A 17,210-nucleotide genomic window follows, 5' to 3' on the forward strand; every position below is an offset into this window, starting at 1 on the left:
AGCTCCCAGTGTGGTGCGTTTATAAATCAGACCTGAACAGATTTGATAAGTTACAGTGACGTGGTGTGACGTTTAATTGTGCAAAAAATCATGCTGGTCTCTTCAATATTTTTTTTTTTTTTTTTTACATTTTCAAAGTATAAAATAATAACAGCATTGACCACGAGCTCGACATGCTGTTCTGAAATGCATTTTAAAAAGTGTTAAATCAAGTCAGGTCGTCGACTCGGGTCACAGCAACTTCACAACAGCAACGTCTGGAATGAATCATGGAAAAATACTCTTTATACAGCATTCAAGTGTGACCGGTGGTGAACATTCATAAATGACTTCGGCTGGGTCTCTATGGCACGGAGACAAAATGTGATACGGCACATTTTTTACCACGGATGCTCTTTTTTTTTTTCCAGTGAGAAATACACACGATAACATTCACAAATTAAAATACATCGATAATTCCTCGTGTCGTCGTCAACGACGACACACTAGTGTTACAGGTGGAGACTGTACAGCGGAGTGAAGCACACTGATGAGGGAAGATCCCTGTAGAATACTGACAAATAGCATCACGGTGTCCACTTTGAAGCTGATTGGCTGCCTCGCTTTATTATGCAGATGGTGACAATCAAAGGGAATGCTTTTTATTTTTTCCCCCCTTTTTTGATTTGTCTCGTTTGCTACCTGTTCAAAGTGAACTCTGGTGATGGTTTAAATGGTCAAATATACCCCTAAAAAAATAAAAGGAGCAAATAAAAAAAAAAAAGTATTAATTTTGTACAGCCTGTGTAGCCGAAGCCCTAAACAGTTTGTCACATTGCTGCACAGCTTGTGTGACGCGTTCCTTGTGATGAACTTCTGGCGTCGTCGTTTTTTATTTTTGAGTCGACGCCACAAACGTTGTCCTGCTGCTGTAAACAATCATTAGTGCACCAAATTAATCCGCAGCGGAAACGTTTACACTATTCACTCCTGTTGGAGTAACGTCTGCTTAAAAACTACAGTGCCTAAGGACATTTTTTTTCCACTTTAAATATTTAAGTATAATTTTGTGAAAATCCAACGGTACTGAGCAATAACATAACGCACTGCTGGTTTTGGTCTTTTGACTGGATTTGCTGGACACAAGAATATCAACTGCCGAATATCTCGAACATATCTGAATGATTTTGTGGCCAAAAAAAACAAAAAAAAAAACAGCAACGTGGCGTCTCAGCTCTTGAGAGTAACAGTAAATCTGTTTACAAGTCTGTTATCAGCAGTGCCCACGAAAACATCCCACTACTGTGACTAATACATGACTAATAATGTGGCTGCATGAACTCTTTTGAACATGCAATCATTCAGTTTATTTAACCTCTGAACCTGGGACAGAGGATGTAGACTCTCCCATCGGTTCGATCATTCATAAGCTTTAGGAGCAGATAAAAACGACTTCATTAAATTCGCAATTCCTAAATCACAGCATCTTTTAACACTCGGCTCCACGGGTGGAAACCCCGAGCTTTTTTCCGAAGCGCTCCCTCTCCTCGTCACGAGTCTTTGGTGTGCGAGATCTGTTTCCACAGCAGAGCCTTCAGGTTGTTGAGAATAAGCGAGTGCTCCATGTTCATCTGTCCAGCGTTTCCCTTGAGAGCCATGCAGGCGTACAGCTGCCTCTCGAGCTCCTCCCTCAGCCCCGACGGCGCGCCGCGCAGGAGGTAGTCCTTCAGCGTGCCGCACGCCTTCGCCAGGTTCGGCCGGAGAGGCTCCTCCCTGCACCGCTTTTCCGACGCGTCGCACGACGTCTGGCAGTCGACCCCGTGCACGCAGTCGGCATCGGTCTCGCACTTCCGCGCCCGCATGGTGCGTCTGAACTCGTCCTCGGGAACCACCGCTTGGGTGTTGGTCAGACGGAGCTCGTGGCGGTCGGTGTAACCGAAGTGCGCCGCGGCGACGTCGCAGATCAGGAAGCTGCCGTAGGTGCCGTGGAAGATGTCCTCCACCAGCTCCAGGAGGCCCATGGAGATCTTTGCTTTGCGAGGCCACGAGGGGGTGAACCACTGGTCCATGGTGCGCTGCACGCCGCTGGGCACCCAGGACACCAGCGGCCAGGGCAGAGACAAACCGTACAGGGGCCCGTAGGGGACTCGCTCCGTCATGTACAGGTCCCCGCAGTAGCCCAGCAGGCGAGGGGTGTGTCCGCGGTCCTGGAGCAGCAGGCCCAGCAGCACCTCCAAAAAGCAAAGCACAATTTCGTTTTGCGGACACTTTTTCACAGAAACATCTTAGACAAAAACCAACGTATTTTGTGCCACAGATAACAGCGGCGTGTTAATAATACCTCATCCATCTGCAGTAGGGCCCATGTGGAACGGGCTTCTGGCAGTGACACCCGTCCGTCTTTGTTGCCATCAGCGACGGAGAGGATCTGGCTGACGAGGCCGGCGAGATTAGCCTGCTCTCCAAGCTTGGACTGATGGATAGAGAGAGAGAGAGAGAGAGAGAGAGAGAGAGAGAGAGAGAGAGAGAGAGAGAGAGAGAGAGAGAGAGAGAGAGAGAGAGAGAGAGAGGACAGAGACTTGAAGAGGGCTGTTCCAGGCTTTAGTCCGTCGTGCCACAGACCGTACGAGTCCTTTACCTTGAGGTGATTAAAGACCATCTCTCTGAACTTCTCCACCGACGTGCCTCTGGTGGGCTTGTCGAAAACGGGGGCTTCTCTCCGTGGCTCCGGCTCCTCGCCCAGCTCGTAGTGCACGACCTCGCCCAACTTACAGCGGATGATCCCATCGTGGTCTCCCCAGCTTCCCGTGTACACCTGGCGAACAGAACGGCAAAGAACAAACAGTAAACATGCTAAAAAAGAACCAAAAAAAAAACCAGCCGGTGGTAGAACTTTAAGCGGAAGCGGAAGTGTGTTTCTTACTTGGTTGTTCGGCAGCGTTGACAGACACCTGCTCATGTAGAGCGTGTCTTTGTCACACAGACTGCTGCAGGCGGAACCATCGATGATTCCCTTCCTGTATTTATCACACTTGGAGAAAGACAGAAAAGGTAGAGAGGTGAAATTCAAATTTCAAGCCTTTGTTTGATAATCTGAGCGAATATTACTATTCTAAATCTTAAACAACAAAAAAAAAGGTATTTACAACACGTTGTAGTCGCCAAACAGAAACCAGATTATATCTTGAGGTTTACTGTCATTTTCAAAACGGCAATCACTTCCAAATAACCTGAGGTTGACGCAACCTTAGGCTTGGTGTTCCTCATGCCGTGGCAGTTGCAAAATAGAACATTACAAAAAAAAGAAAAAAAAGAGAAAAATCATTAAAAAAAAACAACAAACGGAGCCATTACTCACAATGGCGTTCTTGCACTCGTGACCTCTGCACAGCTCTGTGTAGGCGGAGTATTGCACGTAGAGCACCCAGCTGCCCACCAGCACAGTCAGCCATGTCAGGAACAGGTACTTCACCCGTACAAAGGAGACCCGAGCCTGTGTGTGGAGGAAGAGCAGAGACAGACACTCTGATGATCGATCCAGAGTCTGAAAATACACCTGGCTCACAGTTAGGAACAATAAAAGTAAAGTCCAACTTCCCCCCCCCCCCCACACACACACACACACACAAAAGGCACACAGTATGCTGATTCAAGCCAGATGTGTTACTCCCTAATCATACCGGATCACATAATATGTCACCATGGTGACGGCATGGGAGTGTCCCAAAACAAAAGAACTGGATGATTGGTCGCCGTGCGCAACAATAGCTAATTAAGCGGTGAAATGGCCCGGTGTCACATGCTATTGTGGCATGAAAAGAATTCAAATGACGGCCCGTGTCACAGGATGCACACGTCACATGTCTCACAGCGCCTGTGTGTGTGTGTGTGTGTGTGTGTGTGTGTGTGTGTGTGTGTGTGTGTGTGTGTGGACAGAGAGCTGCTTCTGTGTCTGTGACACGGGGCAGGTTAATGCAGACACGGACTTCATTTTCCCACGATATCAACACAGACTTCTTCACTCCTAAAAGAAAAAAACCAACTGTATAGGTGACAATAAAAAGCCTAAGATTTACAGGACAAGACAAGAAGACGTGGATCCATGAGAGCTGCTTGTCATTCAGTGATCGGGAACAGCGGTTGGAAGGCACAGTGGAGCAGCCGCAGCAGGACACTTCTACTGAAACACAACTGCAGAGAGTTTTTCTTACAAGGACTACAACTGCACTTGGGAGGATGAAGAGATTTTGATTCGCACTCAGATCACACGGCGGGGGAACGCTTTGTGTCGTGTTACGTTTTTGAGTTTTCCTCTCAATTCAGCTCCACAACAGTTTCAAAATCCCCCCCCCCCCCCCCCCCCCCCCCCCCAAAAAAAAAAAAATATATCAACCTGATAAGATAAAAACCACAAATGAGGTTTTCATGAAATCTGACAACGCTTCCCCCACATTGAGCTACAGACTTCAAAAGAAAAGCCCAGGGAGGGTACAGGAAAAAAAACAAAAGAATTCCTGCCTTGCAATTCCCTTCGGTGCATTTCACCAAATTGTCCAACGGCAGCAGCAGCAGCAGCAGCAGCAGGCTGGTAGAGCTTTAACAGCAGTTTGGTGTTAGAGCTGGAGTCTCCTCTAGCCCAGCTGTTTGTTTTTTTTTAAAACACACTGAGTCCTGAGGAGATGAACAAACAGATAGCGGGCCTCCGGGGAGGGAACTGGAGTTATCAGGGGAGTACGAAAGTGCTACGCAGCACTATCTGCACCGACTCCTGTGCTCATGCCTGTACGTGGAACGTCTCTGTGCAATAAACACGCACACAATATGACGAGGAGGAGGGAGGAGGGGGGGGAGAGAGAGGAAGAGAAAGCCATGTGTGCACGTCGTCTGCGTGGCGGTGTGTCTCAGTCAAGCCTCCGAGTTAAAGAAGTGAAACCCGAGCGACACAGAGCTTTATCCTTCACTTGCTCCCTGGGGTCCTTACGCCGTCTGCTTTTCCTTGGAACCTAATATGTGGCGTTTGTCTCAGCTAAGACAACATGAGATAAACTTAATTGATCCCACACAGGGGGACCGACGTGTCCAAAAAGCAGTCGAATACTACGTGTTGAACAAAGCATAATATAGCGGTACTATATACTATATATATAAATGCTCTGTAGTAAAGATGTGCTAAGTGGACTGTAAAACTGCTAAAGTAAACTGAGAAAAAAAAGTTGAGTAAATAACAAAAAGGAATACAAATATTACACTTGAAGAGCGGAATAAAGTGAGAAACTGATTCTTCCTAAATGAAAAGGAGAACATCTTTAAAATGCAAGATACTGATGTTAATACTGATGAGTACTGCAGGCAGGAAGACTGTTGAAGACTGTTGCATTTGAGTGAAATGACCAAAGTCCAAGTAGGACAAAGCCCGTGTTGAAAACTGTCGTAGGTAATCAGCTGTCAACAGTTAGATTCGGTTACCGCGTGTTAACCCTCATGAAGTATTGACTCCTTACAGTCGGGTAATTACAGCAAGGGACATGAGAGCTGCAGTATATCACATCTTCGTATACTGTGGATGGAGCAGCCTGGAGCTGGTCTCGGGGTTTCATGTCGGGGATTTGAGAGACATCGTCCATCATCCTTCTCTCGTCTACGTCCTCTATGGAGTCCACAGAACTCCTCCTCAGGACTGAGCTTTTCCTGTCTGCAGTCGAGGTGTGTCGCTGCCCCAGCAGAACAACTGCACAGAAGACGGTTGATGCCATCCCAGAATGGAGGAAAAAAAAAAAAAAAAAAGTACTGCAATCTTAGTATCAAAGAGACGCAACAGGAAAGAAAGAAATCCAACAGACCTGGATACCCTGCCTCTGCTAACACATGTCGGTGTGTCGCCATAAACCAGCAAGTCCCCTAACAAGACTCCTTTTTAAATTTGGTATCACAGTTTGCATTATGTTGGTGTGTTTATAACTATAAAAGGCAAATTAGTGCATTTTTTTTTTAAGCTCAGTAGACAACAAAATGCACAAATTTGCTAGAATATCAGACCAACGCTGAATGTACTGAACCCGAACCGTCTCTCTCGTTGCACAAACAAACTCTGGACCAAAACCCGGGGCAGAAGCAAATCCACAAATACAAACTAATTACACAAGAAAATATAGAAACACACAAGCAGCGTGGCCAAACAAAAAAAAAAGTAGGTATACTTTGCTTCCTTTTCTATGTATAGAGATCACCTCAGGACTAGAAGAAAACCCCTTTCTGCACATTCTGGCATAGGAACTATTTACACAAGTACAGGATGAAATGTAGCCCAATTCAAGGCTGATCTGGTTGAATTAACCAGCGCACGAGGCCGCAGGAAAACACTGGCTATTGTTGTCTGAAGCCAGATTAAATGTTAACCTCCTGAACTCTACTGTAGTCCCCGGAGTGTAGTTCGTGCCCAAAGTTGTGATAAGCTGACTGTACTGTATGTAATGTAGCAATATGCTTACTCTTCCCAAGAGCTTCCCTGTATTCTGGTCCTCTTTCGTAAGCTCCTTAGTGTTGGGAGTAGTTACTGGCTGCAAGCCACTGGTACCCAAATCAGAAGGTCCAACCTTATTATGCAACAAAAGGGATTTACTGCTGCTCTGGCACTACCGCAGGTGATGAAATAAAAAAAAAGGTGAGTCTAGGCATCTTTCTAGTCAAAATGGGAGGAGAAGAAAACTTCAAATGAAGTGAGATGAAGTCCAAACAGAGATCCCTCCCTGGCCTGAGTCCTCACATGTTATGCACGCTCTCAGTGGAAGGCCTGTGCGCCGTTCTGGATCAGCAAAAACAACTTAATCTTTCATCAGCAGACTCATTCCTCAGGTAGATAGATATCCATCAGAAGAGCCCGGGGGAGCTGCTGCCAGCTGTCAGTCTGATGTGTCACCACGACGAGCACGATACACACAGAGTCCTCAGTCCAATCTCAAAACACATCCCGCAGTACACCACGACAATCCGATTAACAGAACAATTAACAGGGATATTACCTGGAAGTAGAAAGACTTTTTCACCCAGGCCCGTGGAAACAGACCCTTCGCCATCACAAAAATGGATCATTTCAATACGTGGACCTGGCTGTGGGAGATCATCCGAAACACCGCGGAGAGGGTCTTCCACATAACGCGACTTGGTTCACAGAAGAGGCGGAAATGAACGCATTTTAATCAGATTTGAGCCCCACTGTGATCCACGGCCCTTGGACCGTCGGGTTGCCTCGTCCTGGTGAGTCGCTCTGATGTTGCACTTTGCCTGCGCCTCTGCTCTTTGCAGCAGCTGCTGAATTCTAGGCAAAGCAACATACCTCAAGCTGGCCTTGAAAAAAAAACAACGTAGGATCAACAGCGCACGCGCAACCTGTTCGTCTACAAAACGTTTTTATTATTTTAATTGTTCAGGTTGGCAACCAAATTGGCGAAATATGCGTCAGTCCGGATTCACCGATGCGCTAAAATTGAGTCATTGTGAGGATCGGGTCTGTTGCTTAACTCTGAAGCTATGACCGGGTCAAGCTAGCAAGCATGAGGAAAAATGTACTTCCGCTACGTATTTCACAATCAAAGCCCTTCCGTTTAAATAGCAACCTTACTTCCGGTCATAACCAAAATAAAATAAATGACCCGTCAACACCACATGATTCATAATTGGCAAACGCTTATCAGTCACTGCCCAACTGGACGTTTTAAATAACTTATGTTTATGTAAAATATGTCTGGCCGTTTATAATCAATGATTATGATGTTAGTTTGTATTTCAAACCACACCTATAGAATAAATTCCGCAGAAAAAAATGCAGTGTTCGACCCCTAACAAATATATATATATATATATATATATATATATATATATATATATATATATATATATATATATGTATATATATATATATATGTATATAAAGGATATATATATTTCTACTATACTTCTTTAAGGGGCGGATATGCTCTGTTTAGTACATGCCCTGCCTACATTTTCAAATGTTTGAAAAAACAGAAAAGGTGAAAGTAGCAGCGGCAACCTCCAGTTACGAGCAGCAGCCGTTTGAACGCTTCCCACAATGCACTCCCCGAGCATCAGCGGGAAACCAAAATGGCGAACGTGCTGGGGGAAAATGAACCGTTTGTTATCTTCTGACGAAGCAGTAGCCCCAGAAGTTTCCGCGACACACTTTTAAAATAAGTCCCAACTACAGAAGAAGCGGGATAACAGCGGTGTTTCATATTTATTTTTTTTAGTTGTACGAGTCGTTGTAGAAGCTGAGGGGACCCAATGAGGTATTGTTGTCATCATGTTTTCGTCCTGTGGACGGGAGGGAGGGGGGTGGGGTGTGTGGGTCCGACGGTCAGCGACCTCTCCGGAGTCAAAGCTTTGCATGTGGGTCGTTCATGCTAACAATGAAGCCTGGGCGCTAACTATTTAATTTTACAAGACATTTAGTATGCAACGGTTTCTCAAACCGGTCCTTTGTCGTCTCTAGTGGATCATGTGGATCATGTTCACTCAGTACCTGAACAAAGGGAATCCTGGACAGTGGCTACAGGGAAATGGAAACAATTAAATCTGAAATCTCTAACGTTAACTTTTCTTAATAATCATGTTTTGCAGCAGACGGTAACGATATCAAGTATTTAATAATATAAATACAACTGACAAATTTTACTAATATTCAATTGTGTGTGTTTTTTTTATGTAACGTTTGCGTTAAAAATAAAAAACCTTTGCGTTTACTTAAGTTTTTCACGTTGGAGAGGTTAAATAATGACTCAGCATTGCCCTGTAGCCATATTACTGACTGCATGTGGTTTGTGTTAATTACCAATTAGCACTAATTAAGAGTATAATCACCTGTTTGCATCCATTGGAGGGGAAATGGCAGGTTTCATTTTCAGGCTCATCTCTTTGAATTTTCCATAACAATTACACACACACAGGGCAGTATTTCAGTATATTCTAAATTGTTGTTGATTATAGTATTACTGTTATTAAGTCACAAAAGTGTTATTTTTGAGTGTCTAAGGTGGAAGGATTAATTTGTGATGTACATAAAGTTGACATGACTTGAATTATATATATATATATTTAAAAACCGTAGGCCTGTGAGACTCAGTGAAATAATAAATAATGTGTTGTAACACACTGTCAGCAGCACATAGACTGGGAATTGCTGATGAATATGCAGAGATTGACATATCACCTGAAAATACTGGTTCATCTCTCTATCTCCCCCCCCCCCCTTCCAGAGACTCCGGGGTTGTAGATCACCTGTCTGTCCATCACAGAGCTCTCCCCCAGCGGCAGCAGCAGCAGGCTGTGTCCTTGTCCCCCACCAGCCTTTCTGCTCGGGGAGAGTATGGAGAGGACGACATGTCCGACAGGTTCACAGAAGGACAGGACGTCTTGGCCCGGTGGTCAGATGGCTTGTTCTACTTGGGGACAATCACCAAGGTTAGTGTGAGGAAAACACACTTTTTGGTACTAAAATTATTATTTCGTCTGATTTTACAAAACATCAGCCGTTAAATGGAAAAAAATATTTTGGTCATAAGACTCATAGAGTCTACCTGGCAAAATCCTCCAAATTAGGTCGTATGTGACACAAAGCATTTGATCTCATATCTTACTGTAAGATGTCTGGGTAGAATATTTTGGTATATTATCTATCTATCTATCTATCTATCTATATATATATATATATATATATATATATATATATTTATTTTTTTGTTTTTTTTTGTTTCTCTCCTTCAGATAAATCGGGACAAGCAGCGATGCTTTGTGGTTTTTGAGGATCGGTCAAAGTCTTGGGTTCTGTGGAAGGATATCCAGACGGGTAAATTCTTCAACTTCAAGATTTACATGTTGCATGGATTTATATTTTTGGATCCTTTTATCATTTCCAGGTGATCTAAAAGACATGTATACCATTGTATTGTCTGGCAGCGTCTGCACTTCATACAGTTTTCATTGGGGCTAGTATTGTGCTGCCCCCACCTTTTTTTTTGTCTGAACTTCTACTGCCTCACTTATCTCCCTCCTCTTATGGCTGGCAGTTAACTGTCCAGTGTCTGTCATGAGTACAGCACAAGATCCTCGCCCACATGCAAAGAGCTGGGCTCTGTCCTCTACACCTGTCAGTTAAAGTGCAAATATGGCACAGAGATTATTTTATAATGAAGTATAACATGATTTGTGAGGGATCATATTTTGACAAATATCCACCATTTGAATGTATATTATTTATTTTGACTATTTCCAAATTGAGCTGATTCCCATGTGTCTGCACAGCTGTATGCGCTCTGTGTTGTAGTGCTGATCAAAATTAAAAGCCCTTGTTTTCTGCTGACCTCCAGTGGTTCCGTTTCTCACGTTGCTGCAGTGATGTAGAGACGTACTTATAGTGTATCACTATGCCCTCACATCACTGAACAGCAGCATGCTATTAGGTTTCATTTGAGACCTTCATCTCCCATTAACCCCTAAATACTATAGAGGTTACTGGGTTGTGTTTAAATTCCATTTAAAACATGTTTAATGAGTGACGAAACGGTGTCCTGATTAATCAGGATAAATTACAGTCGGAACTACTTCCAATCAAACAAGAAGTCCCTACAGACTTAAAACACCGTGAGGTGCTCGTTGCCTTTACCCTGTCACAACCAGCCTTTTGTCCATTTCAGGGGATGAAGATGATGATGAGGATGATGAGGACGACGACATTGTGTGCTCTATATGCCAGGATGAGACGTCCGATGAACCCAATGAAATAGTCATTTGTGACAAGTGTGGACAAGGTACCGTCCACTGTCTCTGACGCTCTTATATTGAACAAAGTAGTGCGTGTGGTTCTTTTTTTTTTTTTTAATCATCAAGTGTCCTAACTTATCCATTCTTTGTTCATCTACCTACTGAACTCTAATCTGTGGTCATCCAGGACATTTTGTACTTTTTTCAAAGAGCGATCCAGTAAATGGCCGCTCTATGTAAATGTGTTTTTAATATGTTTTAGGCTACCATCAGCTGTGCCACTCGCCCGTCATCGACGCCTCCGTCATCGACTCGGATGACAAGTGGCTCTGCTCAGATTGTGAGCTCACTTCTATACCCAAGGTACAGCTTTTGTTTTGAGTACATAACACCTTTTAGTTGAATGTGTGAGTTGTTTGATTAAATGAGCATTTATTTACACGACAGCTATTTTGTGAGATGTGCATTATTTGTGTATATATATGTGTGTGTTCATAGTTGTGTGTTGGGGTAAACATGCTGTTTATCTGTGTGGTGTACAGAGGGAGGCTGCACACATGAGGGGAGCGTCTGCTGTGGGCTTTCTGAAGCAGGAGGCGGAGGAGGAGCAGCAGGAGGAGCAGGATACAGGGCTGCACCGCTCTCTCCAATACGCTTTGGACGAGCTGGTTTGGGACCAGGGCCACAAGACCAACATGCAGCACTGCTACTGCTACTGCGGCGATCCAGGAGAGTGAGTAACCCGCTGCGTACTTAAGAACACACTACAGGATCAGGATGAACTGCTTCTCACACACCCTATACATCTGTATCTGTATCGCATCCCTCATTTCCCTCTCTCCCGGTACAGCTAACGACTTTCTTTTTCTCTGTCCTTGAAGTTGGTACCTGAAGATGCTGCAGTGTAACAGGTGTCTGCAGTGGTTCCATGAGGCGTGTCTCCATTGCTTACAGATGCCCATGCTCTACGGAGACAGGTGCAAATCGCACTATGTTCATGTTTCATACTTCATGCTTCTTACGGTTCTTACTGGTGAAACGAACCTTATTAAAGTTAAAATGACTCTGAACAGCCTTAATAAAATATATATCTGTATTCACACTGAGCTATCCTACCTGAGGAAATGATACTAGCCTTGTTCTTCACTTCCACTTTTTATATATCGGGACACATTATCTTGTATTATTGATTGTGTCACATTCCCTTTCATTTTCTCACATTTATTTTTGCAGCGTAATAAGCCGACTCCTTTTTGTGTTTGTGTAACTTTTAGGTTTTATCTGTTTATTTGTTCCGTTTGCAATGGCGGACCGGAGTACCTCAGCCGACTGCCTCTCACATGGTAAGTGAAGCTCAAGATGTTTGTTCAGCTTTGACTCAGATAGTCCTTTCCTTTTAAAAACAGTATATCATTTGATAAAATATACAAGGATGTGATTGCCGTCTTCCCAAAGTAGTGCTTTTTTTTTTAACTTCAGCTTTGCTACTGTGCCTCATCGCCTCTATTTTAGTTTCTCTTTTCATGAGGATTCTTTTGGAAACCAGAGACTAAGTGAATAACACGGAGCTTTTTCTGAAATGTTCCAGGGAGAATGTCACACACCTGAGCCTGTACAACTTGAGTGTGGTGCACAAGAAGACGTACTTTGACTCAGAGATGCACCTGATGTCTTACATCAATGATAACTGGGAGCTGCTGCAGCTGGGGAAGGTATGGACTCAACTCTTAAAGCTACGTGTGGCTATTCACCGACTTTCATTCACAACAAAGGCCAATTCAGGACCAACACACTTTAATGTTTTATGGAAAGCTTCTGTTTGAGTTTTCTACTGAACATAAAGACACGTTAGCGGTTTCCATACTATAAAGCTGCTTAATGCTCAAGTTCAGTGGAGACTAGGAAACCGCATTGTTAGCCTGTCCTAGAGATTAAGTTCTTTTTTTTTAACCCTGGAAAACATGTGATGTTGATTTTTTTTGGGGGATTTTTTTTTTAATGCTAACCTTTTTGTCTTTCATCCTGTATTTCCTGTTTGGTGATCTCCCCTCCCCCGCGTCTGCAGCTCGTCAACACTCCCAGATCAAAGCGATATGGACATGTCCTGGAGGCGTTAAACAACAACAGTAGCATGTAAGCTATTCCGTTACTGGGTAACCGTTTATGTTGATAGCCCGAAAGACCTTTTTCTTAACTCCCTTTTTTTTTTTTTCTTCTTCTTTTTTTTTTTTTACTTTTTTTTTTTTTACTTTTTCATATGCTCCTTCCAGTTTCAAGTCAGGGAAGGAGGTTAAGAAAAAGAAGCACTTGTTTGGGCTGAGGATCCGTTTCCCTCCGTCTCCCCCCAACTCTGATGAGCCGACCGGCAGAGTGATGGAGAGGGCTCCACATGAGATCACCGTCAAGGGATCCAAGACCCTATCTGGCGTGAGGTAAGATGTGAAACTTGCATCTCAAGTTCTGCAGTGGAACGTTTTTACATTTGTTGGGTATGACATCTCCCTCGTTCATTATAAGCTCTTTGAATTTGAAATGCTTTGTGTCGGACTGATGGCACAAAATGAGAAAGTTGTACAGCATGCAAATTGATGCATGTTATTAATGCACACCTGTCATTACTGTTGTTGCTGCTGCTGCTCTGGTGCTTGCAGGACTTTAACCAATGGCACAGAGAAGAAGAGAAAGAGGAAGCAAGGAGCCCGTTCTCTGGAGACTCTGGCTAAACCACAGCACAGTGAACTCTTATCCCAGGTGTGTGTGTGTGTGTGTGTGTGTGTGTGTGTGTGTGTGTGCATTTGTCTTAGTGGGTGTAAGCTGGGTGTGGTTGCTGAGAGGGTGGGTGTTTTTTTTTTGCATTACTCTGTAAAGGTGAGGTTATGAGGAAACCCAGTGAGAAATGATAATTGTATTCTTGTCTTTGACAGGATGTGAGAAAGCCTCTGCCACTAGAGCCCAACATATTGGATCACTTAACCTCCATCAAGTAAGTGAGCAGTTGTAGTGTAGAACTTGTATTCCTTCAACATTCCTACCGTTCAATTGTGTCGCGGTGAAGCTACGGCACTCTTAGAGCTGCAGCCAACTGTTTTCATTTACCATTCATCCCATGAGTCCATGGTGACAAACTTTGATGTAATGAAGAGAAAAGAATCAAATCCTCACATTGAAGATTGTTCCTTGATTGACTGATTAATTAACTAGCTGTAAGTAACTTTTTTTCCCCATAACACCAGGACTGAGAAGTCAGATGTGGAATCCATAGGAGCCCTGAGCACCACAGAAACTACCTCAACTAGCATTTCAAGACAGTCCAGGTATGTCTGCTATTCAACATTCAACACTCACGCCTCAGGGCTCTGTCGGTTCATCTGTGACTTTGGTCCAGACTTGAAATCTCAACAGCTATTGGAGGATAGATGGGTGACATGTTGTGCAGACATTCATGGTCTCCACATGAAGAGTCCTAATGACTCTATGGATTACCTGACTTTTCCTCTAGCACCACAACGAGGTCGACATTTGTGGTTTAGAGTGAAATGTCAAAAAAATATTGGGAGGAATTAACGTCAACTTTGGTAGAAGTTCATGTTCATTAGTTTCTGTTCCACCACCATCGAGTCATAATTTCAATTTGTCCAATAATTTACTACTACGTACCTTCAGGGCTATTTTCCCATCAGCCTCAGCTGCGTTTTGTGCTTAGTGCGTTAAGCATGCTAACATGAGATTTGAACCCGGTTTTATGAGATTACCTGCTTGACATCAGGATGTTGCTATTGTCGCTGTATGTTAACATGCATTCAGCATTTATCACAAAGCACTTCTGTGCTCTAGTGCGGCCGTTTTGTAGTCTCTCTTAGTCTTGTTTTTGTCCTCAGTTTTATTGACTTCCTCTTTTTTCCTAATCAAACCCACTCTAGCTGTGGTTCCAGCAAGATGCGAACGACGGCCTGCATCGTGCCCGTTTCCGCTCCACCCTTGAAGAGGAAACGTGGTCGGCCGCGACGGGCCCTGCAGCCCCCCAACCCAGAGATCCCCCCTCCTAGCCATGCAGACCCAAACCCCTCAGCTACGGAGATGATAAGCCCACTGCCAGGGCTCCACTCCACAGATATAGTTCACGGCATGGACCCCAACAGCCAGCTCTCCCACCTCAAGAGCTCCATCAGCAGCTATTTCGGAGCAGCGGGGCGACTGGCTTGCGGCGAGAAGTACAAAGTCCTGGCGCGACGGGTCACCCTTGACGGCAAGGTGCAGTACCTGGTGGAGTGGGAGGGGGTCACTGCCTCCTAGACACTCCCTCCTAGACTCGTCACTGTCGTCGTCACTTCTGACTTTGAACCAGCGCCTGCAAGAGGTCTACGTCTGTGCTTAAGGACACGTGTTCACAGCCTGTATTCAGAGCATTAATTGATATATGCCTTTTTGTTTAGTTTAGACAGGAGCGAGGTTCTCCTGTTACTGTGAAGCCTACTGGTTCAGTGCACATTTAAACACGTCTGTTCCTCATGTGTTACAAAGATTACAGTTCTTTGATCGAGGCATCGTCATTATACCGCACCACGTTTGTGTTATTCTGCTTTTAACTTTCATTATTTACTTTGAATGTTTACAGCAGCCCTGTTTATTCAGAGGCACGTAAATGATCCGTGCACTGCATCTGTAGGCTTTCAGCGAATCATTATTGTGCTTCATTTTTAATCCAGTGATATGCTTTTCATTTCCTGACCAGTTGAGTATGAAACTGTACCTTTTTTTTTTTTTTTTTTTTTTTTTTTTTTTTTGACAGAATGTGATTGGTCGGGCATTAAATGGTAAATTTTGGAGGATAAGAGACACATTCAAAAGAAATTCATTAATTTCACTACTGCAATGACAATTACACATGTTACACATTATGTTTTGTTCCATTTATTTTCTTTCTTAAATATGTCTTTTATTTACAACAGTGTCCCGGCTTCGAGGACATCTTGTTTCCTTGGGCAAAGATATCCTTCAACTCAAAACAGATGTGCTGCTGCAAATATTTAGTTTTACATAGAATTATACTACATTTTATTATTACCTTTTTCCACTAGTCCTTTCTCATAAGTCTTTTTTTCTGTTCAGCATTTTTGTTCTTTTTATCGGTTGCACATATCAAATTATACTTTTTTTTTTTTTTTATCAGATAATTTGAGGGTTTTTTTAGCTCCTACAAGGCAGCATTTTCATGGTAATGTTCTTTAAACCCCTTTTTATGTCGGTCATCGCTCCCAGTTTACATTTACATGCGAGATTCTGAAAAATAACATTCTCCAAATGAAGTGTAATTTCAGTGTTTAAATGTTCAGAAGGACTTGTAGTATTCTAAAAAAAGAAATGCATACATTTTGTTTTCATAGTAAAGATTATTTTCGAGTGTCAACCGCCATAGTCAAAATTTATTATCCTTTTTAAAACATTTTTATTTGATATTGATTAAAATGACTTAACCGTTGACTGAAGTCTTTAAGGACCTATTTTGTTTTTACTTTGTCTGATAGTTATGAAAAAATAAAGTGCTGCATAAGATGATTGTTTACCCAGTTTCCATACTTAGAGTTCAGAAGATTTTTTTATTTTTTTTTCTGCCTATGCAAGTTAGTCCTTGATAATTGTGTTCAGTCAGATTAAGGACCATAGGGCTTGATAAAGGGGCGCTTCAGCATTATTATGACGATTTGACTCAGTCTTTAAATTGTTTGCGTGATCGGTGCAAAAATGCACTTCAAATCTTTACTTTTCCAGTCGAGTTCACCTTGTAGTGTACACACTCAGGATATGTCCACAAACGTCACTGTATTGCATAGGCCTGCATTTGCAGCTTGGCAGGAGGTTTAGATATGTTATTCACTCAGTGTTAATGGTCAGTATTTTTATATTAGGTCCTCCATTTTTACATGTGTATGTAAGCTTTTTTTTTTTTTTTTTTTTTACGAACAAAATAATTTGTAGTCCATTTTTTCCTGCTACACTTGCTGGTTTAATCTGAGTCAGAAAAAGTCACTGGAAAACTAATATGCTGTATGTCATTGCATGAGGTGAATATTCATCTAGTTCGGCTGTCTCTTTTTTACAGATGTTTTCTATTTTTTGTTGAAATGGACAGCTTTTTTTTGACATTGATACCTCCTCATTGTACGGATGTAGTCGGTGTGTGTGAAGCTAGTCTCCTCCGTTCAGCCGGTCAGCCTCCATGTTGTTACCACTGGCTTCCAGCAGGCTTCTGTAGCCAAAGAACATACATGTAACGTCTGCTTTTGTCTCTCGAGATTCCGATTACATTTTTATACATCGTTACGTTGGTTGACGTGATACTTCTGAACCTGTTTAGTTAATGGATGAATAAAAGCCGATATTTTGGACTGTTGTGGTGTTTATTAAATGTTTAATTGCTGCCTGTAGTTGATGTTTTTACACAAGAGCCTCCTCAGCCG

The 17,210-nt window shown here is 43.1% G+C and overlaps 2 protein-coding genes across 3 annotated transcripts; one reads left to right on the forward strand and one right to left on the reverse strand.

The window, feature by feature from the left end:
- Positions 1 to 41: 41 nt before the first annotated feature.
- Positions 42 to 7,515, reverse strand: dipk1aa (divergent protein kinase domain 1Aa). Its single transcript, XM_068737736.1, has 6 exons — positions 6,999 to 7,515; positions 3,338 to 3,472; positions 2,903 to 3,010; positions 2,618 to 2,794; positions 2,321 to 2,452; positions 42 to 2,210 (listed from the first exon to the last, which is right to left on the reverse strand). Exons 1-6 carry the CDS (start codon positions 7,050 to 7,052, stop codon positions 1,530 to 1,532), a joined length of 1,287 nt encoding a protein of 428 aa, XP_068593837.1. The 5' UTR covers positions 7,053 to 7,515; the 3' UTR covers positions 42 to 1,529.
- A 576-nt stretch (positions 7,516 to 8,091) lies between these two features.
- mtf2 (metal response element binding transcription factor 2) lies at positions 8,092 to 17,138 on the forward strand. 2 transcript variants are annotated; one of them, XM_068701641.1, is made up of 15 exons: positions 8,092 to 8,282; positions 9,249 to 9,453; positions 9,757 to 9,838; positions 10,686 to 10,799; positions 11,015 to 11,115; positions 11,295 to 11,485; positions 11,634 to 11,729; positions 12,027 to 12,095; positions 12,341 to 12,464; positions 12,818 to 12,885; positions 13,023 to 13,184; positions 13,404 to 13,503; positions 13,677 to 13,735; positions 13,986 to 14,066; positions 14,673 to 17,138. In XM_068701641.1, exons 1-15 carry the CDS (start codon positions 8,278 to 8,280, stop codon positions 15,043 to 15,045), a joined length of 1,830 nt encoding a protein of 609 aa, XP_068557742.1. In that variant the 5' UTR covers positions 8,092 to 8,277; the 3' UTR covers positions 15,046 to 17,138. The 2 variants fall into 2 exon arrangements, with proteins under 2 accessions (XP_068557742.1, XP_068557741.1); XM_068701640.1 differs by lacking the exon at positions 8,092 to 8,282 and having other exon boundaries at positions 8,695 to 9,453.
- Positions 17,139 to 17,210: the final 72 nt, after the last annotated feature.

Source organism: Cebidichthys violaceus, unplaced genomic scaffold (assembly GCF_023349555.1).
Source record: "Cebidichthys violaceus isolate CVI_PGR_0920_01 unplaced genomic scaffold, fCebVio1.0.p SCAF_8, whole genome shotgun sequence".
Taxonomy (NCBI): domain Eukaryota; kingdom Metazoa; phylum Chordata; class Actinopteri; order Perciformes; family Stichaeidae; genus Cebidichthys; species Cebidichthys violaceus.